Source organism: Linepithema humile, chromosome 7 (assembly GCF_040581485.1).
Source record: "Linepithema humile isolate Giens D197 chromosome 7, Lhum_UNIL_v1.0, whole genome shotgun sequence".
In the NCBI taxonomy this organism is placed as follows: Eukaryota; Metazoa; Arthropoda; class Insecta; order Hymenoptera; family Formicidae; genus Linepithema; species Linepithema humile.
The window spans coordinates 19,079,001-19,103,395 of record NC_090134.1 but is presented as its reverse complement, the minus strand read 5'-3'; the positions used below and the strand labels follow the sequence as shown (position 1 = coordinate 19,103,395).

The window sequence follows — 24,395 nt, the reverse complement described above, 5'->3', positions numbered from 1 at the left end:
GGTAAAGAATACTTTGCTCGAAGCGTATCACGATAATAAAAAAAGTAATGTGTATATATCCAACCGTTTTTACGAGCAACGTATGTATAAGCTGACAATAAGCAGCAGCGCTATAAAGTTCGTAAGAAGTATTACTCGCATGAGACAACAGATGTTCATTTAAATTCTGCGAAGCAAATTCGATTACGCCGTCACATCCTATGAATTTTCTTCTTGCCGGGTGGCAGGATCGGCTGAGTAGCTTAGAAAATTCCTGATTGCCCCCATAACTCTGAGTAATTTTGCGCGTAAGGTATCCCTAAGGCGCAAGAGGGACCAAAAGCAATTTCATATTAATATCAGCCCCTCTGTCTTCAGAGGCTGCCTCAGCGAGCAACGTCACCTCCGTCGTCGGTTTGATTCAATCAAGCGCAGCCCTTTTCTAGATTACTCGACGGCTCTTTATGGCGTATAAAAAGCCGTACCCTTTTCGTTTTGAACACGCGGAATGGGCGCTGGGTCAATAATTTTCGACCAACAGGTCGTCTCTCTTTCTTCCTCAAAGAAGGGTACATCTCTCTTTACCCTCGCTCGAGCGCCCGGCTTTTGGCCATACTGCTTCTGGGCGTCGCCCATATTTTCGTAGTCTCGCTTGCCTTTAATGTGTTTATCTGGCTCGAGCAGTTTGCAACGTGACATCACGTCATGGAACATCATGTTGAATAACACGCGACGGTGGACTTGAAAAATAGAAGAGCACCGGTGTAATATTGTTTGGTATCACTCCCGAGCTGAAAATCTCACACAGAGATCTGTGTAAGCTCAAACAATAATAAATTTCACGTTTTACCGCGACGTTGTTAAAATGCAGACGAAGCACGTAATAGCGTTTTATTATTAGCAGATGTGCGAGTACACATTGTCTACAATGTCGTTTGATAAATCGCTGCGGGTGCGTCGCAAAAAAAGAATAGGCGGAACGTTATAATGTGTAATATTTCCTTTCTTGAAAATTAAAAGTTATTTTTTGTTTACGCGAGATCGTCTAATACGAAATATCTTGACGTATATATTTCAGTAAAATCACAAATAAAAGTGACTTTATCACAAATCAGACGACGAAATTCAACGTTTAGAAAATTGCCGTATTGCATCTAATAAAATTCATTGCACGACAGATTGTCAGGTTGGAAATGCGACAAACTGCTGCCACGAGAGGACGTCTGAAATCTTGGTTTATTCGAAACTCCGGTCATTAAACACGCGATAATTCAGACGGATAATGCACTCGTGCGGCAACCTCGCGACTGCAATTCCACGCGTGCTGAGCGCCCCTTCGCCGTTGTCGCCGCCGTCGCCCCTCGAGCCGGTAAGAAGAAACCGCTGGAATAATTCACCAAGCGCTCTCCACCTCGTGAAGTGTAATGTAGAATAATGTTTTACACCATTGCGGTTCACCCCTGTGCCGAGTCAAGGCGCGGCCGTGGGGATAAAATGAATTTTGCAGCGTAAGGCCGTTCGCGCACTTCATCCATCACGCGCCTTTTTGTCCCGCAAAAATGGCGTAACGCCAATACGGCTACGTGAATTGCATGCGGAAACGCGGTGTATTAACCGCGGCATAATCAACACAAACAGTGAATGTTTGCCGCTGATATTCTTTTTCAGCTTGATTATTCAAGTACTTTAAAGTCACTCATACGCGGTTTATATTTACAAAAAAAATACAAAATATGCAAAATATCCAATAGTTGACAAACTTTGAAGAACTTTTAATCATATTAACAAAATTTGTAAATAAATTTATTATCAAATATGAAGCCTCGACGTGCAAAGATAAAAGCCGATTCAACAAATGTGTTTATTTATTATTTTATATTTATTTCAATGCGCAGTCTCTCTCTTTCTCTCTCTCTCTCTCTCTCTCTCTCTCTCTCTCTCTCCCTTTCTCTCTTTTATTCACTTTATTTTATCATCATTTTATTTTATTTTAACCACTTTAGCAAGTATATCTAAACCATAAACCGTAAATGCAATTAACATAGCAACATACATTCCAAGCGGAATGTACACGTATATATGCAATGGGTAGTGGCATCGATAAAGACCATGTACCAAAGGGGCAAAACGTGAAGCAAATATCGATCAGCGTGCAAGAACGCCCGACGATTTTCCACACGCCTGACACCGTATATTCTCTTTGCTATGTCTTCACGTACTTCATCGCTTTTCCATCGATATCGACACGCCTTCTTTCTTCTTTTGTCCGCTCTCGTTCCGCGTTACACTCGACCGCGACGTGAGCGAAACTTTTAAAACCGCGAGTTAACTCTTTAGGGACGGTCTATTCGGCGACATTGCGTCCCGCAAGATATTAAGTTGCTTTTTTACGTTTGTCATAAGTTTAAAAAATGTGCAGAATAAAACTTTTGCGATTTCCACGTCGCTGTTTCCTGCATGTATCTATATATGTTACACTGACATGGTAAAGTTATAAAGTTCTGTCATTAAGGTTAAATCGTCCGTATGTCAAATGTTCTCTTATTGCTTTCATAAAGTTTCTCATTTTATTTGATAGAATAGAGTATATCAGATTGATTATGTTATAATTTAATACCAAGAGAAACGCTTTTATTGTGGAATATAACGCGATTACAAAAACGATAAATTTTCTGTTATTATCGATAGCAAATTAAAAGATATATGAATGAATGATAATTTGTTTCTATTTATTTCAATTAAATTTTATCTCTACAGATATTTTATTTCGCATTTATCAGCCGATAATTAATGATAAAAAATAAAAACTTATGAGAAATAATAGTTATCTGGTATAAAATTTTTACGGTATAAATTTCTTGATACAAATAAAAAATAATTTTAAATTTATTACTGAATTGCGGTTGTCTGAGAAACAGTATATTTTTTCGCGATGCAAATATTCGAAGTTACGCACGAGAAATAAAATAATTTTATAACCGTCTCTCTGCGTTCTTCCGTAGCACTTTTTGTCATAACTATATCCTACCTCGTCGAGTATTCCCGAGTGATTCTGGGCACTGCCCTTTTCCTCGTAAAACTAGGTTAAATCCAAACGGCTGCGCCGCATTTGGCTGGAATAAAAAGCAAAGAAGTCGAGTGGAAGCGCAGCGCGGACGGCGCACCGTCAGGTCATCGCGTTTTAACTGTTTCGTATGGCATGTTGTTTCTCTCTCCAATTGCAAAAATGTGCGAAATGTAATACCTGGACAGTAATGTCTCGTCTCAGTGTTGCAAGAGATTAAGAGAAAGAAATATTACGTAATTATCGCGAACAACGTTACCGTGCTACTTCTTACATGACGAATTGCGAAGTGCGTTGTATTTTCAAATTATAAATGATCGCTCGAGCGTCATCAAAATTTCACGACACGTTCGAGAGAATTACGAGCGAGAGTACACTATGCAATATTCATTTCCATAGCCGGAGCTTAATAGTCGAATATCGTGATTTACTTTATGACGCTTCTCGATCGAAACCGGCGAACCAGCAGAACTGCTACTCGAAATTTCGCTAAGCATCGTTCACGTCTCCCGCGATTTCCGGTATCTTTAACAGCGGAATAAAATTCGTCGGGCTACAAAAAGCTGGAAAAGTTCGCGTCGTGTAAAGCGCGATCGAACCGCCAACCTGCCTCGTCGCGATGTTATTTTCAGTCGGAGAGAATCGAACGTAAATGTGTGGTTTCGTAAACAGCCGACGCGCTGCAAACTATTCCGACACATTTACACCACACTATTTGCATTTTACTGTCAGTACTATGCGGACTGCAGGAAATAGCGAGAAGCTGCGGACGATGTCGTCGCTGCGGACGCTACTACGAGCGACGGCGACAACGACGAAGACGACAACGACGAAGACGACGATGCGAATGACTATGACGACAACGACGAAGACGACAACAAAGAGGAGGACGTTGGTGCATTACTGGCGCATCGTCGACCTCACTTTCGCGGTATGCTTACTCGTAGAGATACGACATGCAGAAGGAACATGCGGATAGAAACGCCCAGACGTGGTGCAACGCCCTGCGACCAAGCACCGGACGGTATCTTTGATGCAAGGATTACGATAATATCCGCGAGGCTCGAATTCGAGAACGGCGCCGGCACGAAGACGAAATTGGATCGCCTGGCGTTCCACGCTAAAAAGAACGTATCGATTCCCGATGTTGTTGCTTCGAAGGAACTTTATCGGAACTATATTTTGAAAAGCCATGGGAAGAAAATGATAGGAATAGCTTCGCTACTTTCGCTCGAGACTTTTTTCGCTCTCTTATTGAGACAAGATATCCGCAGGTATGTGTCAATGAAAAACAATGTTTAAAGAAATGTTTGGGAACTTCTATATAGCCGCCTAGCACATTTCTCGGAGATACAAGCGTTCTTCAAATTCTCGGATTAATTTTCGAGATGCAATCTTCATAGTAATTTCCATTTGGTGCAACGCATTAGCGCCTTAGAGCCGGAAGAGATCTAAATGATTTCTCCGATACGTCTACCGCGCCAATATCACGCATAGCTTCAACATGCTGGAAGTCTAATGAAATTCCATAGCAGACTGCAATTTCGCACATTAATTGAGACCAGACCACTTGCTTTGCAATAATGTCACGATCCTCATTCATCACCTGAAGACACTCACGCAGTGTTGCAAGGACGTACCTACGAATCAGCTCTATAGAAGAATGTACCAAAACCAATTATGATTCTCTCTACGCACAAAGTAAGATTATTATATTTATTATTGTATAAGCGAGTGTAATTGTACCATTCTCTTTGTGTAGTGTCAGTAACATTGTGCACTTGTCATTCTCTGTCGAGCAGTTCGTTGAAAATGTTCCATTTCTCGTATTTAACTAAAAAAAAAAAAACTCCGAAATCTTCGACAAAGGACGCAATACTCGTCCTCTGCTTTAGAAATCAAAAATTCTATCATGTTTGCCACGTTGCGCGCGGCACCGCGCCATCGCGAGAGTAACCCGAGCATATTTCACAGAGAAAAGGAACCGATATTCGTCGTGTTACCGTGGCAGAATCGCGCGGGACTCGCAAGTGGCATTCGCTTGCGATGCATTCTTCACGCGCCCGGTTTCCGGGATTCGCGGCGGGATCGCGATCTTAAAATGCTAGGAGCGGGGGCGGCATCCGTCAACCTCGATCGTCGACGTCTGTTTCCGCGGAATTTCAGCTGTACTTCCGAGGTTTTTGACGTATGTACGTACATACATCCCGGACGTTTCCGCGTACTCGTGCCTTGAGACTCGACTTTTCCGTCTAGCCGCGTCTCTCCTTACTGGCGCGCTCGGCGAGAGAATGCTATTCCCGAGCGGCCCACCGAGTCGTTCAACGACTTCTTCCAACGACAGTTTTCTACTTCCTCGATAATCTTTCATGATATAGTCCGCCAAGTAGTTTACAGATCCTCGCTAGTCGACTGTATGGAATCTGCTTAAGTTCAAAACGGTGTTAAAGTAATTTAGCACATCACAACGCTTCTACAAAATATATTCCGCAAATGCATTCGCGTCGCATTTCTGTTGTATTATTTTTTAAATAATTTTTTTAATTATTAAAGAAATAAACATTGTTTCTAACGTATTATTTTGAAAGAGTTTAAAAAATGTTATATGATATAATAATAGTACGAACCACACGCACATGTACGCGACTTTATGAATTTTATTTATGGTACCATAAGATTTCTTAATCCATGATGATAAAACATTCTTATATCACCGCCATAGCTTCGTAATCTTTTCGTAAACGTTTTGAAAGAACGTCGTCTTTTCTCCCGGAATGTCATACTTCGTCGCAGGACATTCGATGTATGTTTTGCTAACATCTTCCTAGATGACGTTCTATTGTACCCGAAGCTGCACGTTTCTGACTTCTCCATTTTGCCTTCCGCTTTTTGCTCCTTTTTCCAACCACCTCCACTCCACCTTTACTTTGCCCCAACCTCCCGTCCCAGTTGTTTGAACAACGAGGGGTGGATATTATTCCCGCGGGATCTTTCCAGTCGTCTTACGACTTCTTCCAAGGGTAGTCTCTTTTTCAAGACGGTGGACGGCACTGGCAGAATGCCTTTTGCGAAATCTTTCCGCGCGCTGCGATATTTAATATTAAAAAAAATTATTCGCAAATTAAAAATTCTTTTTGCATTGAAATTGAAAATTTTTTAATTTAAATAGTAAATTTATATATCACATTTTTCTAACGGGCATATTTTAGTTATTATAATATTATTTATTATGCTGCAGTTGTCACGTAAATTAATAGAGAATTAATAAATAATTTGCTTTGCTACAATTTTGTGCAGTGGTTGTTTATAATACGTTTGATAAAGTAAATTTATCATCATAATCTATAAGTAATAACGTATAATTAATAAATATTCTATCCTGTTCTCGCTTATCTTTCTCTTTTATTCCTTTGCTAAATCTCGCAATTCTTTACTTTGATGCATTTTCCAGCCGAACGTACCGAGCGCGTTTTAAAGACGAAGCGAATATTATTTCAGAGCAGCGCCATTAACCATTATGAAAATTTTACTATGGGAGCTACTTCCCTTTTCGCGAAATATTACTTATTTCAAATTTCAGATAATGCACGGGAAGCGGAAGTAACTCTTTACAGCGAGATTTTACTTACTGCGATTGGCGATATGAAAATTTCGCGATGTTAAACAACGTTTCCTTCTGATTCCGTTACTCGAGTTAGAATGCACAATGATAGTGATGCTTGATATTAGCATTAGACAAATTGAAAGTGGCACGGTTTTAATTTTTCCTCAATAAAGAAATCGCGCCAATACGGCACACGACAAGAACTATCTCATTCCAAAGAACGTTTCTCCACGGTTGGCAGCAAGTCGCGTAGATCTCTCCTGGCGGCAGGCGTTTCTCACGAGGTGCTGCGCAGCCAGAACGCATCGAGGGGTTCCAATTCGCGAGGCTGCCAACGATCGCATAAGATGTAAATAATGTTTCGCCTCCGGTGCATTCCGCATGCATCGAAAATCCGAGAGAAACGAGCGTCGCGCGTATCCGTCGACCTCGGCGTTGTCAACGTCTGGGGCCGGCATCTCGGCACCGATACATCCATTTCCGCGGAATTTTCAACCGCATACCGGCTCGCAGGAATTCTCGCGACATATGTCTTCCAACGATTTCCCTCTTTCTTTATCTATCTTTTTTGGGACACCACATGAGCATCGTCGACTTACCCGGTCTTACTTTATTTTCCCATTCGACCATTTTTCTCCTTCATTCAACTCCGGCTCCAACCAGCAGCAGTTCCGGTTGTTTGAACAACGGCACGAATATTATTCCGCCGATTACGCGCGACTTTTCCGGTTGAAAAATCCACTCCGCGATTTTCGCTACGCAGCTGGCAGTTCATCAGCGGATCGCATTTCTTTTTTCTTTTTTTTTATTCGTATTTTCATTTTATTTTTTTTACAATATACATGGCATGTATATGTACATATGTATAAGCGTCAATATATATATATGTACATAACAGTCGTAAGTACATAACAGTCCACGGCGAACGACGTTTTCAAACTTTTCAGAGCGAAATATTCTCGCTTGCCGACGTTTCCATTCGGCGGTGCTTTCTTCAGCCCTTTTCTCGGACGAACTACGCGATCGAAATTTTCTTATGTCGCAATAGCGCGAGAGAACTTGGCAACGCGAAGCGTCACGTTTCGCGGAAGTACACAGAATGCAGGTCAATAACGATTTGCAAGAATACAGTTCTCTAAATAATCGTCAGGCTGTTTCACTCTTGTTGGAACTTTGATACATCTTTCTTTTATAACTTTATAGATATTATAATGCGAAACGTTTCAACTCTAATATTTACTATAACACTATTACATCTATAAAAGAAATAAAAAAAAAAAAACAATTATTATATAATCATTATTTATAAGATAAAGTTGTATTAATTTTCATCGTTAATATAATTAATGATAAAGTCAAAAATTCATCTAATATCGAGATGTCGTTACTTAAAAGATGATGTTCACAACAAGAGTATCAAAGAGTCTTTTTACTTCGGCTCGGTGTAAGTGAAAATACTTTTAGCATACAGAAATAGCAAGAGGGATACGGATAATTCCGCCTTGCTAAACCTCGGCTTTTGCCAGGCAACATAGAAATGGAAGGGGTTAATTTGCGAGTTTTGTCGTATCCTCTCTCTCTCTTGAGGGCTCGCCAAGCTTATTACAGTAAATAGCTTAGGTGAGGGTGCTCCGTTTCAGCATCCCCTATTCAGTTTAGGCTTTTCATTTCGCAAAACTCCTCTCACTCTCTCCGTCTCGTCGGCACGACCTAGGGGTTACGATGCGTAGAATCGTTATCACTTTATCAAAGTCAGACGCGGCGTACGCGCGCGCCGACAGGAGAAAGCACCGTGCTTTCACCGGCTGTATCGTTTATTAACGACTTAACAGCCGCGCACAACGTATATTGCATTAAGGTACGAGACACCGCGCCGATTAAACTGTTGCTGTGCCGAGTAAAAAGATCGTTCCGCCGTGAACAACGCGAAGCGTCCGCCTCCGCGACATATTTAAAGCGCACACCGCGGTAATAGTATAGCGCCGCGATGAAATGTGGTTTGGAAATAAACCCTCTTAATCCCTGCTTCCTTCCAATAAATTCACGGGGCAAATTACCTTCAGTACCAACGGTATTCCCTAATTTAATGTCTAACTTATCGTCCCTTGCGCAGATGTAGGTCAGTGTGGATCCCCAACCGCGAAAGCAAAAGAATGGAAATCAAATACTAATCAAATGTAAGCTGTTTAATTTAACGGATCTTAAATTAGAGCCGCGCTACTTTCTCTAGACGGCATAATTCTATAATACAGACAAGAGAAAAATTGAATTAAGTTGAATGAAAGTAATATTATAACCGATATCAATTTAAGCGGTCACCAGTGCCGCTAATTCACATTTCATTTGAATCGGAATTTTCAGGCGTGACTTTTGAGGCCAGCAGGTCGAAAGAACAGTTCGATGCGACGCTTATCGAGCGATTCGCCGGAGTCAGCTGAAATCCACTTTAAAGCGCGAATGTACGCGCGTTCTCGATCGGCAGCTCGGAATGCTATCGAACTTATCTCTATCGCGGGAGATCGTGATTTGAATGGTAATCACCCGTCGCGGTACGTAAGCTACTAACGTCTTCCATGCAAATAGACATGACTTCGCTCGTCCACGCACGTATGCGTCCCCGCGAATCTGCACCCGACGTGCCGCTCTCTCACGATGCGCGAACACGAGAGATATATCCATTCCCAGACGAGATTGCATTTGCCGCAGTGCGGGGCAGAGGATATGTACGATCTATTCGACGGTGTACTTTCGAAGTTGCCTGCACGAGAGCCGTTCGCACAGTTCCTGACGTGCGATGGCTCCGTCGTCGTGTTTCTCCATTTAAAATTACCGGGATAAACGACTGGGCGCACGCATTCCTCCCTACCGTGCTTCCAAGTAATCGAAGTTTTTGCGCCCATCGCTCGGCGGGTCATATTTTCCACAAAATGGCGATCGATGAGATAAACGGATCTCGATAAGACCGTTATGTATTAGCGGAAACTTTTAATAATCTTAATATGCGAATGTGTAACAGATACGACTCTCTTATATATATTTCTAGCTTTAATACCAACTACTTTATTCATAACAATTGCTCTTATATTCATTTTACATGCAACCCTTTTTCTATATTTCTGAGAATATCGTTACTAACGGAGAGACTCGAAATGGTCTTTTCAGATAGCATCGCGTACGGATCCTACGTTTTCGTGCCGGATAATTTCCAAGAGCGCACGACGCCGGAAATTGATCCCACTTTCGACACTACAATGTCAACCAACATCACTGGTTTGGCCGGAGAAACTGTTCAATTATCGTGCAAAGTGAAACATCTCGGAAACAGAACGGTGAGTACATTTACAATAAACATCTTTTCAGAATATTAAATTTTTATAATTAGTTATTACAAGTGCGTAAATAGGCAATTAAAGAAACAAAAACTAAAAAGAAAAAAAAAAAAAAAGAAATTTATCATTGTAATCGCCGAATTGATACGATAAATTGCAAGTCATGTCTCCGCGCGTGTTAGAATTGCTTGCTTACCGCAGAACTACGTCTGCCGCGGAGTAAATCTTAAGCCTTACAAGTAGCAACTGAAATTTCGACACGGGATATTGGCAGGTGAACACAACCACCGACACACCGAGAACAACGCGAGATAGGCTTTCCCGAGTAATGCACGAGATTCGGTAGCGACGTGCGGAGGCGGGCAACATCGACAACATTTTCGAGATGCCGAGCGAACGAGGAACTGTATCTCTCTTTCCCTCTCTCTTCCTCCCTCGGTCTGCGGAATTAACCAGAGAATTGCGGGATGGAAATGCAACAAACGTTGCAATGTTTAAATCGTAATTTGTAACCACAAAAAGATGAAGAAGCGGGATCCCCTCATGAATTACTCAGGAACGAACATCCAGCGCTATTGTCCCAGTTATGCAATTATCGCCCCTCTCGTAATACCGCGAACACCGAGAGATCCCGACGACTTCGACTTCCGTCGTTGATTAAGTTAAACCAGCTCTGTCGCCCGCGTCGACCCGTAAAGACAAATTTTTCTCCCTTCCGCGGTTAAATCAGTGTTTCGAGCAGGTCGGTAAATTAACTCGAGGGCGGACACGGCCCTCGGGGAATTTATCTTCCGTTCTAGGACCTTCGGTCGTCCTCGACCTCGAGTATTAACGGTTCGCGGCACTACTCGGGGATTATCGTAGCGGTTAAGTAGAAAAGGACGATCTTTGTCGGGTTACGTCTTCATGCAGACTTGGTTGAGAGAGGTCACAGTTTTAATCCCGAGACTCATTTCTATGCAAAGCTCCGTCGTCGCATTTATGTCAGCCGCAACTACGTGTGTACCGTCTAATATGTTTCGTTGATATTGCGCTCTCTCTCTCTCTCTCTCTCTCTCTCTCTCTCTCTCTCTCTCTCTCTCTATCTTCCTTTCACTTATTATACAAGTTTGCACATGCAGATTGATATAAAAGAAATAAAGCGAGTTTCAACCACGGCAATCGACACACTCAATTAAAACCGATGATATTGACGATGCGATATCGCACCGGTATTGCGCCTTCACCACTTGACATATACGAGTGTTTGTACGCGCACACGTAAGCGCATATGGGTTAGTGTCACGAGAGGGAATGTCAGTGGAATTGCAGTCACTCGGGCGGACGAAATTACATGAGGTTTCCGAATCTCGAGGAAACACTGGAATATGAAGAAGCTGCAAACGATGAAGTTACGTGAAAAAGTTGCGCCTCCGGCGAGACGAAGCGCCAAGAATAAGCGCCGCTCTAAAAGTGATATTAACTCTAGAAGTCGGTCGCGCGTATGCAAAAAGATCCGAGAAAAAGAAAGAGCAGCAATCGCCCTTATGGCAGCCGCACAGTGCGTTTTTGGATTTTTATCCACTTGCATATTTCTGCCGAAGCCATGCACGGTTGTATTCCTTCAGCTTTTATCTCTTTCTCTCTCTCTCTCTCTCTCTCTCTCTCTCTCTCTCTCTCTCATTTTCTCTTATGTGCGAGGGTGAATATCGTGAATTTTATTACGCGAAAAAAGTTTCCCCCGAGGCGGCGACCGGGTAAGCGACCTTCTTTTTGCGAAAAAGTATATTAACTGCGACGCCGGCATATTCGAGCGACAATCGCATTAGACCAGTAACAGAGCTCTTGCAGTTTATATTTCCGATTATATTCAAGTGCAAATGCGCAGCGTGAGTTTTAACCCGAACTCGATCAACGCTGCGATGATTTATCGCGCGACGTATTACAGCACAGCGTGGAAAATGACATTACGCGCAGTTTCCATAAATATTAGTTAAAGTAACAAAGCTTTAACTGATTTTCCGTCTCTCTGTTTAAAAAGGATAGAGATTCACAGTTAACATTAATTAATGTTTATGAGAATGATTCCACGGAACGCAAGGCGATGTTTTGAATGCCGGTATTAAAAGACAAAGGCAGGCAGATTACTGAGTATTAAATGAATCATAAATTAGCATATAACGATATGAGTTTCACAAACGTAATTAACCAAAACTGAAATTATCTGCTTCTGTGATTCTTTTCGCTTGTGAAATAGACATAAATAAATATTTCAACATTTTATGAAAATGGGTCAGCGGCATAATTTTCCTATTACCTCCCATGATTTCAACCATTGGGAGATATTATAGTAAATGCATTTTAATGAATATGATCCTATTTCTCTCATGGAATCATAAACGAATCACCTATGCAGCCGACAAACACGCGCGCTACAGTTTGAAAACCAGCGTAATTTGTTAAATGATGATAGCAAAAACCATTGAAGTTATTAAAGCGACGGATTCGTCGTTACGACGCAATTCCCAACATGTGAGGGAATTACTCGGGTTACGGATGTTACGATGGTTCTGAATCGGTTGGATTCTGTTCTAATTAACGGCTTCGAGAACTTTCCAGCATCATCGGAACTCTGCGAATGCCACTTTACACCCTTGCTAAACCGTACAAAGTTCGTCTACATCATCGTTATTATTATTATTACCGTTATCAGACCGATAATAACATAATCTTATAGTGATCTACATTTCGTGTTCTGTGTTTAATATTTTGACACAAAATATTCAATAGTAAAATTTAATATATATATTTAATATATATTTATTAAACTTAATATATGTGTGTGTGTGTGCATTGTAATATCCATTGTAATATCCATTCATTTTTGCTTTGTAAATACAGCAACTCGCCAATTTGTTATGAAAGTAAATTTTAAATAATAAACGTTAATTAAACATTGCTCATATCATCATGAAAAAAAAATTTTAGAACGCAGCAAAAGGATTATTAGCTTTTCCGAAATATTACTTCACCAATAAAAAAACCAATTAATTTGTTTTAAATAATTTGCACAGTTTGTTATAATATCATACATATCTGATTTAAATCTCTCTGTCTCTCTCTCTCATAAGTGATTTATTTTAATATTTCATACTTAACAAACAAATATTTCAGTTGCAGAACTTTTCATAAAATCTAGTGAAGGCTAAACAGACAAATTTGCTTATTCGCTTATAAATAATTGCGGGAGACGTCGTTGCACTGAGATTGTAGTCATACATCACGGAGTTATATAGCATTAAACAAAGACATGAAGTATTCCAGCTGCGGCGAATCTACTGCACTCGTAAATTTCTCGGGGCTAGGAAAAGGGAGAGTATAAAGTTTTATCGTCCAATCTTATGAGCAACAGGGCGTGAGTAGCGGTGATAGTTAGCAATACGTGCAGCTCGCGGCACTTAAGATTACTGCGCTTAGATTGTAGAAACTAACATATTTTGCCAACCTGTTGTTAACTACGAATTTGTAATGAAATTTAAAGCACTCGTAGTCGCTGCGCTTCTTTTTTATCTAACGTTACATAAATGAAATCTGATTGCAAATAAATTATTTTCGAGCACATTAATTAAATCGATATTTTAATGTGCATTTTAGATCTCGTGGGTGAGACATCGCGACATCCATTTGCTGACAGTTGGTCGTTATACTTATACGAGCGATCAGCGTTTCGAGGTGCTGCACAAATTCCACCCAGAAGAATGGATCCTTAGAATACGATATCCGCAGCAAAAGGATTCTGGGATCTACGAGTGCCAAATATCTACCACTCCACCCATCGGTCATCCTGTTTACCTCACTATAGTCGGTAAGTCATGACTGTTTTATAGGAAACCAACAGAATTAGTGACCATTACAATGGTAATAAAGATACATGAGAATTTGCATTGCAATGTAGCCATTATCCATTCATTTCTGAACACAGTGACTCGTTTATTGTCAGAGTGAATTTTAAACAATGTTTCATTATACATAAAACTGCTAACTGCATTAAAGTGATATTCTTCTTAACGAACATTAACTAAACATTGACCGTATCATTAGAGACAATAGCGCGAGTAAAAAAAAAGTCTTATGGACACAATGGCAGAATATGATTAACTTTCTCGAGATATTTCTCCAACGGAGAAAATCTGATTTAATTTGCTTTGAATAATTCGCGCGATTCGATATAACGTCTTTTCCGAGTGGCTGAAATGTCTTTAAAATAATTCGTGAGAGATCCGGTTATACGGTTATAAACGTCTCTACATAGATCGAGAGATTTAGAAGAGGGTCGGACAAATCGAATTACTTAGAAGACATGAACGCGTACATTATCGAGAAAAATTTAACCGCAAATAGATATCTGAATCTCTAGATTAGAAATCCACATTTAGTTCTACGCGCATCCTTAAGATTCATCGCGGTTTATAAAACACATCACGAGTTGTCGCAACTTCTCATCGAGATCCGGTTCCTTTGAATAATTCAAGTGACATGGAAGGAGCCGGAGTAATAAAAAAAAAAAAAAACGTAGTATTTTCATAACTTTTTTTTCAAACTTTGCTGGTCATTTCAAGTGTTGAGGAAGGTAAAAGACCGTGGCACATGGCAAAAGTTACAAGCCAGTATAGATCTCGCGGGAGCCGTCAGACGATCGAAAGAATTATAAATCAATAGGTATGAGTATCTTCAGAAAAAGAATTACTAGCGACGCGTATAGCAGACAAACGTGGACATTGTCCACAATCCGAGACCGAAAAATCGCGCTCGCACGTGCGTGGAAAAGCGGAAGTTCCGCAATTCGTACAGAAATGGATGTACGTTCTGGAACGTGCGAACTTTGAAAGGAACAGATGAAACCTGTTTTATTCATACGAGCGTGTTATATATTAGCTTCCCATGCGAAAGGTCTTCTCAGAACAAATAGAATTCACATCCTTCAAGGAAATGTTTTATTAAAGCGCGCCTTTATTAAAGTAGCTACGCGAAATAATATATTGAACAGAACTGAGAAACTCGTATTTTGAAAAACTCAGAAGCACCGCAGTTTTATGTTCCGCGCTTTGCGTCGTATTTCCGTGAAATACGACCTGCGGACAAGCGTAAAAAAGTGCTAGCGGAGGAACATCGATCTAAACCGAACGAAAAAAATGATCGACATTCGCGTCTTGCGCGAACAAGTCAAACGACGAACGCTATCTCCGTGACATCTATCTGACTTCGCCAAGGATTCCCTTGATGGGTATTGATCGAATCTTCCGAAATTCTTGGTCCACACGATATCCTTCTTCAGGTTCATCAAATCCCGAATTGGAAAGAGCTTATCACGATTGGTCTTTGAGGGATAACGTTGTCAAAGGCCAACATGCGTTTTGCGAACACAAGTCACGAGCGCGGCCAATTATCGCGAGGCTAATGAAGCCTTTTCCCTGAAAAGTGAGGGTGGGAAAAAGAAGAATCGACAGCTACCGTTCCGATCTCTTTCTTGTCTCTATCTCATCCATCACAGTATCTTACTCTTTGCCTCGCTCCCAACTCCTGCTTTCCTCCTCAGTTCAGGCATGTTTTTTCTCGTCTCGTCAAACTCTCTGTTTTCCAGTTTTCCGCTTCCAAGGGAAATTTCTAATCTTCTGTGATCTCTTCGAGCACTTTGCAATTTAATATGACGTTAACTGTAAACTTTACAGAACATCGAGATACAAAAGTCAAACAAGAGCAGATACGATTTTCATTCCTCTCCTAATAGCGATATTAATTTAAGATCCAGGAAAACTAAAAGTTCTGTGAAGTTTCTTTGGTAAAGAAGGAACTCTCGAGTTTCCTTGATTTTCAGGAAGCCCTGGAGGAGTGTCAACCCTGCAATTTTTCCATCGCCCTCTCCGTCAACCTCGAGAAAAAGAGGTCTGAAAATAATTGCAAAATAGCCAGAGGAGGAATGACTGTCCAATTACTAGTTTTTACTCGTATATGTGTGTATTTAGCAAGAACACACACACACACACACACACACACATACAATGTATGACAACGAGGTGATCAGAAGAGAAGAATAAATTGTGTCTGAGCCATTGATCGATGCGATGATCTCCTTGTCAACCATTTAATAAAGATACCGAGCTGGACGACGAGGATCGAAAAACAATAGTCGACCTTTCAGCGGCATTCTTGGCACGCGATGCCCGTGAAATTGTGGCGACAAATTGAACCTTTCCGGGAACGAACGATTCTTCCTTAACGTTACACTCGTCCGCCATACCGCCTTCCACTGCGATCCACGCCGACTGCCTGAAAAGAGAACGATCTCGCCCCCTCCCCCCCTTTTTCGCGAATCTCTTTCAAGCGCTTCTTCGTCTTTCTTCCCCTCGCTTCCGGGTCGCGTCGGTGCTTTCCGCTGTCACGATTGATGTCGTCGAGGGCTTACATCGTTTGACTTGAAAGCTCGATTTTTAAACGGTTCGATGTTTACCGTGAAAGGCAGCGTGTAAAGAGCGTCGAAGTCTACGAGTGCCTCACGGAAATTTCAAGAAAATTCCAGAGGCGTCCTTGCGTCGATATTACGCGGTCAAAAAGCTACGCAAAAGATATTACACTATCTACTATACTATCATAAAACGATACAATTATATAGCTCGTCTGAACTCGTCTAATTTGCGTATTATCTGCTTGTTATTACAACATTCCTTATTTAATTTTTTTTTTTTAATTTAATATTTTAGAGAAAATAGTTTCATTAAAAAACTTAATATTTTTATCATATTAAAAGAAAGTTATTCTTTATAAAATTGTTTTGAAAGATATTTTATAAATTTACACTCGAGAACCGATCCAGCTTTTTCTTTTTAATTCGATAATATAAGTTGCTCTTAACATCGCTTCCAAAATGCGATTTTCAACTTTCATATCTCCTTAATTGCACGAGGAGCAAACGATATCTACTTTGATACCTCTTCAACCAGCCACGTTTTCATGCACACCATTTCTGTTATCACTCGCAAGACAATCAGTATGTTAAAGAAGTTCACTCATCCCACATAAAAGCAAAAAGCGATTCGTTACGGAGGAGCGCCATACCGTTTGCCGATGTTAACGGCCAAAAAGTTGTCTTTGTTGCCGGCCATCTTTTTTCGCGGTGGTATTACCTTCCTTTTATCTCAGAGTCGCTCGCCATTCCTCTTTATCTTCTTCTCTATCTTCTACTTCATTTCATTGCCATCTAGGAGGGCAATAAAGGACATGAAAGTTTTATCTTTTCATTTGCTCCTCTCCTTTCATTCTCTCTTTTCTTTTCGTCGAGTTTTCTCTTCTAGATCTGCCGTCGGACCGTTTGATAACTAAACACAGACATGAAATACCACGAACAATGCGCTCGTCGAAACTGCTGAAATAATTCGCCGGATCGATAGACGAGTTATTTACATACCGATCCGGCGTCGACTCTCATTAAGTCATTATCGAGTATCGGCTTGAACGAGCCGCGACGTTCATTTCGCGAAAGAAGGAAATCGAGTGTCGCACGGTTCGCAATTTGTCCTCGTTAGGTCGATTGAACGGTCGTCAACTTAGCGAGTGTACCGCTGAAGGGTGTAACGAATGAATCATTTGCATCGAAAGCTGTCGCAACGTTTGTCTACCGCCGACACATCTAGGCCACATAATCGTCACTGTCTTTTTTTCGAACACTCACGGTGACGACTATTCTCAGTAAAGCACTTAATCAACTGCGAATATCGTGTAGTAATTTTGAGTTGGCTAAGATCAATACGGACCATAAAAAAATCAACGTGCACAATCAACCGACTAATTATTTATTTTCTTCGTAAAATAAAATATTGCATTCTTCATGAAGCATTTTAATTTAATTTATTCTGCTCGGAGTACGCTTCCGACCACCGCCATTCTCACAAAAGTCACTCACCGTATCGTAAAGTCTTCCGTTTTATTCTTTCTCCCGTCGCGGAGCCTGAATTTAATTAAAGACACTATTTTTTTTTTAATTATGATTCCAACCCACTGCACGTCTTTACACGCTCATTGCTCCGGAAGGAAAAATAACTCGAGTGAGTGGACGAAGATACAATGAAACCGCAGACGCAGCCAATTATTATCGAGAACGGAAACGAGATAACGCCGATGCTACTCTTTGGAATTCCCTATCACGTATTTCGAAAATTTCGCAGAACAATTGCACCATCCTGCACGGCGCATAACTCGGGAACGATATATCGAGTGTCGCCGGTGATTTCGACCGCTGCCCGAGTTTCGTCGTCCTGTCCGCTTTATTCTCTCGGCGCCGGTAAGGCAATATAGCGTTTTCGCCGTGAATCAATTTCGCGGCCGTCACGTACTCGGTCAAGTCGTTTCTCATTGACGTTAGCGGAAGTAGGAGAAAAAGGAATCTTGAAAGGAACCGACGGAAGGGAACGGTAGCGAAGCCCAGCGAGACGGGCGGGCAGGCAGTTCGTAGTTTTCGTTTGTCGCAAACGTGCGTGGAAAGTTAAACCGTGCACATGCAGCATAACGAATTTACGTTACCTTCCAACGTGTGGAAGTTCCTTAACCATTACCGAGTAGCCCGGCTAGCTGGAGCATTAGGCAGCTAATTAGCGTTCGTTAATTAGTTTGCGCATGGACGCGCAAATTAATGTCCCTTCGGCCGAAGCCGCGCACTATCGTAGACTGCGGAAACAAAAAGATCCATTATCACATCATCGCATGCATACGTGTATACACGTGCAATATAAGACGCGCATTGTGCTGATGAACGATCGACAAAGTAATAACAGCGTAACGACCATCCCTATCGTTCAATATCTCATGACAAAACAACGTTGAACGTATCGAGAATAATAAATGCGCGGCGTCCGAATTAATTAAGGATACCGTACTTTGTTACGCAGAATTTTGAACGTTCATGGGATACGCTCGCCACGATGAAAAATGACGCGTATTAAACTCGTTATCGTTGTAATTCCAGCAAGTGGTATTAATAACTGTAACGCGCGGTAATAATCGGGTATATTTCTTTACTAAGTTTCCACCGTGCAACCGCCGGAGCTTTCTCGGACGACGAGACGACGAGAGACCGTGAGACGCGCGCGTTCGCGCATTTATCGTGAGGTAAGTGCTAGAAATTGCGGCGCGCGCGAGTACGCGAGGGCCCTTTGAAAATTAAAGAGGCGCCCGCGAATCCATTAAACGCAAATTTATCCGCCACGTCCATTAAGAGGCGCGATTACCAAGATTATCATGAAGCGCTGTCGCGTGAAACTCGCAGCGGAAGTAAACGCAGTTATTCCCGGCGCTGCACGTCGCATATTTCTGATGCGCGCCAGGCGAAGAAAACTCGTTAATGAAAAAGACGTACGACGCTTAAGCGTGCTGCGGGACGATGTAAAATCCGTAACGGTAAATTACTCGCGCGAGTGATGAACGCGGGCAGCTTTGGCCGGCTTAAACGGCACTTCTATATAATGTCTCGTCGAGTATTCAATTCGATAAAACGGGAACTCGGTTTGGTTTATGTGCGTCTCAAACTTTGTTCCGCCACCCGCTGCCCGAATTAATGCCATCCACGCCGACCGGCAATGCAAATATGGCCGGTACTTCGCCCGTGACGTAGTGTATTCAATTTGTCAGAGTTTTGGGACGCCACGGTGCGCTCGCATAGCCGTTCGGTGGGTCAAACTACTGCTAGAAATCCTCCGTGCACACAGGCCCGAGGTGGTGCCTTGTGCAAATCATACGACGGGATTAGGAAGTGAAATACACGAGTGAGTGGTTCCTCCGGCAAAACTGGATCAAGATATAATCCGACGGAGATCTATACTCGGATGTTACGTTTGTAGCGACCACGGCAATCGCGAGCGCATCGGAGAATCGGCTGCCTGTGTCTCGAGAAGCATGCCACGAAATTCCAAACGGAAGACGTTCGCGAAATTTAACAGATATAATGCTGAATAATGTACGGATGTTTAGTATGGCACAGAAATATCCTTCATGCTGAATCCCCGGATCGACATTCTTGCTTCTTAATTAACTGTGCGTGTACGATGCATTAAATTATGTATATTAATTAAAACAAAACAAAACAAAACAACGAAACCAAATTTTCTCCGCGGAAAGTTTAAAGAAACAAGAAGTAAGAATCGCTTCTGCTTTTCTTTTAGCGGAATACTCGTCAGCTCTGCTTCCGCTCGTGTTGGTTTGTTTGCAAGCGTTTCCGCGACTCAACTCGAATAAGAGATATAAATTTCACCCGGAATATTGTCTTCGTACGGTTCACCGCGAGATACGCGTATAACCATTTATCTCACTTTCGCCCTTCCGGAAACGAGCGGCATCGATTGGCGCGGCGGCGTAACATAATTTTTGTCACGGCTGCAAAGTCGTGTTTATTGAATTTCTGCGGTTTACGTCACTTCCGCCACTGTCGAGTTTTAGCGCTTTAATCCCGGACAGTGTGCTACGCGCGCTCGACATCGCGCGATTGAAAGCGCTTTAGTGTTTTGCCGAGAGCCACGATTTCGCGATACTTTCTCATAAATATTAATAAGGGACTTGACAGGTTGCCAGATGCGAGTGTTGCGATGGAATACGCGCATAGTTAAATACAAATTACGTTATAGAAAAGGATATTATGATGCAAAATATCATAGTTTCGTTTCATTACCGCTCAAACCGGCATTCGAGCGTGATACATGTCAATAAACATTTTGTTTTAGCTAAAGTCTCGGGTGAACGGCAGAGCTCTCGCCGCGTTAATGCATGTTTAAACGGTAATTAATACGCAATGGAAAATGTATCGCTTCCTACGCTGCGTAACGTTATAAAATATTCACTGGTAGTTTTATGGGGTTAAAAGAATCGTTACGAGCCGCCGGGTTCGTATCGCGCGCACATCAAACACGATGTCGGACGGTCGTATTTTGTTCGCGCAAAAATAGTACGGTGCACTTAAGCAACCGACCATAATTACACTGCCATGCTGGTAAGAGCCGAGGTCCAAGTATTGTTATCACGATGATCCGGTTGGCTTGTACTTTGTAATTACACGCCGCTCTGCACGAGCCCCAAGTCTGGTCGGCCTGTAGTCATCGAAATTAAAGGTTTCGCATTTTCAACGGCGTCTCATTAATTCGTCACGATGATAGCCGCGTGTTACTAATAAATCGCCCGGACGCGGCACACATCTCTCGCTATTACGAGAGCCGGAAACGACAAACGGCGACGACGAGAGCGCGATTGACGCGGCGACGAATTAACCGCAATTTAATTGCTTGCCCATCGGCATCCGCGCCGTCAACCGCCTGTATATCGCTCCTTTTTCCCATCCGCAAGTTCGAAACTAATTAAAAGTCGACTGTTAGCGATTCCGTGGGTTATAACCTCTCGCTCCGAGCACGCTCAGTTTGCTCTCGTTTCATTGACAACCCCCATTACAACCGGTCTTTTTCATCGCGCCCCTTACGTAACGCAATCATCCGCTATTATAGTCCATCTTGTTTCCACGAGCCCATTTCATTAACTCAGATTTTGTCTTTATCGCGCAGTTAGATTCAATCACCGAGCCAGTTCGTAAGTTCTCTTTCATGATGTTTACTACCAGGCTCTTTAGAGGTTACGGTTAGAGTTACCGTTAATGGCACCTTTTAACGACATTGGGGTAACAAAGTATCAAGATTTCTCTAATCGTTGCGTATGTATTTGTGTGAGAAAGAGAGAAAGAGAGAGAGAGAGAAAGAGGGAAACCAATCCCCAGACAACATTGGTTGATTCTATTTTTGCCTTTTGTTCCAACTATGCATTCAGGCGCGGATACGGCAAAAATATTGGAGAGAAAACAAGCAAACATCCGCATTAAAATGGATAACTATCTATCACGCGAGACGATAGACACATATGATCGATGCGTTTACGAAGAAACAAAATGTCTGTAACTGCAAGCAAAAATAACTTATCAGTCCATGCAACGGTCACTTGTATCTTTTATATAAATTACAGTGAATTCAATGAGATATATGATATTATGTCCAATGAGATATATGATATGATATTATGTCAACTATCAAAAATAACGAAAATGTCTTCGTCGTCAAAAGTATTTTACATTTTTATCGGAAATTTCTATGAAAAGGTCGAATTCTACATTTCTAATTCCTAAAAAATCGTATGACCGTAACGATAAAAGCTTACGACGATCGAAGAGAGAATCGAGAATATCTGTTACCATTATACTGGTATAACGGCGGCGCAATTTCCAGAACATTGTTTAATCCTTCGATAATTCCTCCGTTATCGTCATATTCGGCACACCCAACACATACAACGAATCTTAGATAAAGGTAGATTTAAGCTCGGAATTTCTCTCTGCAAAGTATAATCAAAATTGTGACGTCGAAATAAAAATTTAAAGAATACTGTCAAAAATAAAATTTTTTAGATACGCTCATTCTTTCTATGCTACGCTATTCAAAATTTCAATGTACTCGTCGTACAGCTGCGAAAAAATGGATATATTCGTCGATATCAATTTTTCAGGAGCCTTTATATTATGATAAAATAGCCGGTCAAATCCACAAGCCGTAAATCGCACACTCGTGTAGAGGAAAATTCATCTCCGTGTAATAACGGCGTTCAACTATTTCGAATATCTCGAGGAGATGACGATATATCACCGTCCGAAAACTATTTTACAGCGATGCGTGTCCGCGCTGATAATGCCGACGATACTTTTAACACGTTAATGGCAACGTGATCTTTACTCTGGCAATGATATTTTCGTTCTAATATCGTTACATTTCTTACATTGTTGGAAAAACGGTTAAGCGATTTCTTTGTGAAAATGTCGTAAGAAAAGAGAACAGTTCTGTACCGCTGTAATTAAATTTAATAAGACAGTAAATTCAATCAACTTCGATTATTAGAAAAAAATTAATAATATTTACAAGGGTTTAAAAAATTGAAATATCTTGAAGAAAAGTGCATTTTTATTTAATTTATTGGGAAATTTAATTTATTTAAAGGTTTGTTTTTTTTTTTTTCATTTATCTAATAATATTAAATTTTCTCCAGAGCGTTTCGAGTATTAGATAAGATGAATTCGGCATTATCACCGACACACAACGTCGACACCGACACCACAACGTTTCACGATCGCGCGTTATCGTTAAGTGTATAACGGCGGGGCAATTCCTAGGGAAGTATTGCTTAATCCGGTTTCGATAATCCTCTCATCGTCGCCTGTACATTCGCACCAGCGGATAGACGTTTCCTAGAAAATAGAACAGGATTAACGGTCAGTCGGAGGCGGTGCCGTACGGCCGAAATAAAGTTTCGTTAGCTCAATATGGCGCCGAATGATTTCCGATCCTGGCCGGTAGCCAAGCTCTTTCCGGTCGGTTTAGCTGAAATAAAGGATGTCATATTGAGAATTTGAGGAAAGTAATGCCCGGCCGGCCGTGGCCGGACACCATTGTAAGCCGCGCGCGGATTGTCGGGGTCCGCCCGCGGCCTGGAAAACGCTATTTTGCAGGATTATCGCGGACGATAAAATCGGTACGTCCGTCGTCACGGCGGGGAATAACGCTTCCCGGGTTTGTTAATCGATCGCGGTTTCAAAATAACCGCGAGCTTTTATCGAACGTTCCCGTCGGGATTGTTTTCGCGGTTGAAAGGCACGATGTACCGCGAAACGTATCGCCCGATCAGTTCCACTGCTCGTTCGGTCTCGCTCGAGTAAATTGCCGATAAAGACGTCCGTAAAGAGTCCCGTTTATGGACACCGCGCCGCGAACGATCGCACAAATGTGATTCTTGATATTGCATGCTTCTCCAAACATCGAAAATAAATTTGAGAGAAGTTTTTCTCTTTAAAATTGAGTTGTGTCAGACACAAAGGATGTGAATAAAATCGCGGTATCGATGCCATTCGTGTTCAACAAACTGTATTAACATCATCGACGTTCAATTAATAGAATTGGAGCTGTATCGTGAGTTTTTTTTTACGCTTTTGAAAACCAATAAAATTTTGTATTATACGCAAATAATTGACAAGACTTTTGATCTCAAATTGGTGTGCTTTTTTTCTGAGGGATGCGATGATCTGAAGGTGGAACTGCTCCATTCCCGCCGCGAGATAACGCGATCGTTCTCAGGCCAAATCGGCAGCTACGAAAGTAATTAGAATTCCTAATGGTCGCAAGTGCGCTTAAGTAAGTGCCAGTAACAACGCATTATTAGGGTATAGATACTCGAGCAGCTTTTCTCCGGGGGCCGAAACTTGGGGCAGGTACTCTAGCTAAGAATCTCGCCATTACCATCGCCTTTTGTGTAAATGGCTCTTGTTCGGTAGTTCAACCGTAGTTCCCTTATGGGCGTGGCAGAATCGCTTGCCACGGGG

The 24,395-nt window shown here is 41.7% G+C and overlaps 2 protein-coding genes across 9 annotated transcripts in view; one reads left to right on the top strand and one right to left on the bottom strand.

Annotated features, from left to right (window-relative positions):
* The window catches only part of LOC105670036 (zwei Ig domain protein zig-8), a 265,129-nt gene that overhangs the window by 162,311 nt on the left and 78,423 nt on the right, over positions 1-24,395 (bottom strand). The gene's annotated exons all lie outside the window — the stretch shown is intronic.
* LOC105670037 (zwei Ig domain protein zig-8-like) overlaps positions 1-24,395 on the top strand; it is a 235,366-nt gene that overhangs the window by 197,431 nt on the left and 13,540 nt on the right. For 5 of the 7 annotated variants that reach the window (XM_012363333.2, XM_067358636.1, XM_067358637.1 and 2 more), the window contains 2 exons: positions 9,810-9,976; positions 13,610-13,820. In XM_012363333.2, coding sequence (XP_012218756.2) covers positions 9,899-9,976; positions 13,610-13,820 — 289 coding nt within the window. In that variant the 5' untranslated portion in view covers positions 9,810-9,898. Of the gene's footprint in view, positions 1-8,769; positions 9,977-13,609; positions 13,821-24,395 lie in introns of those variants that run through there. The other 2 variants (XM_067358633.1, XM_067358632.1) reach the window with 1 other exon arrangement.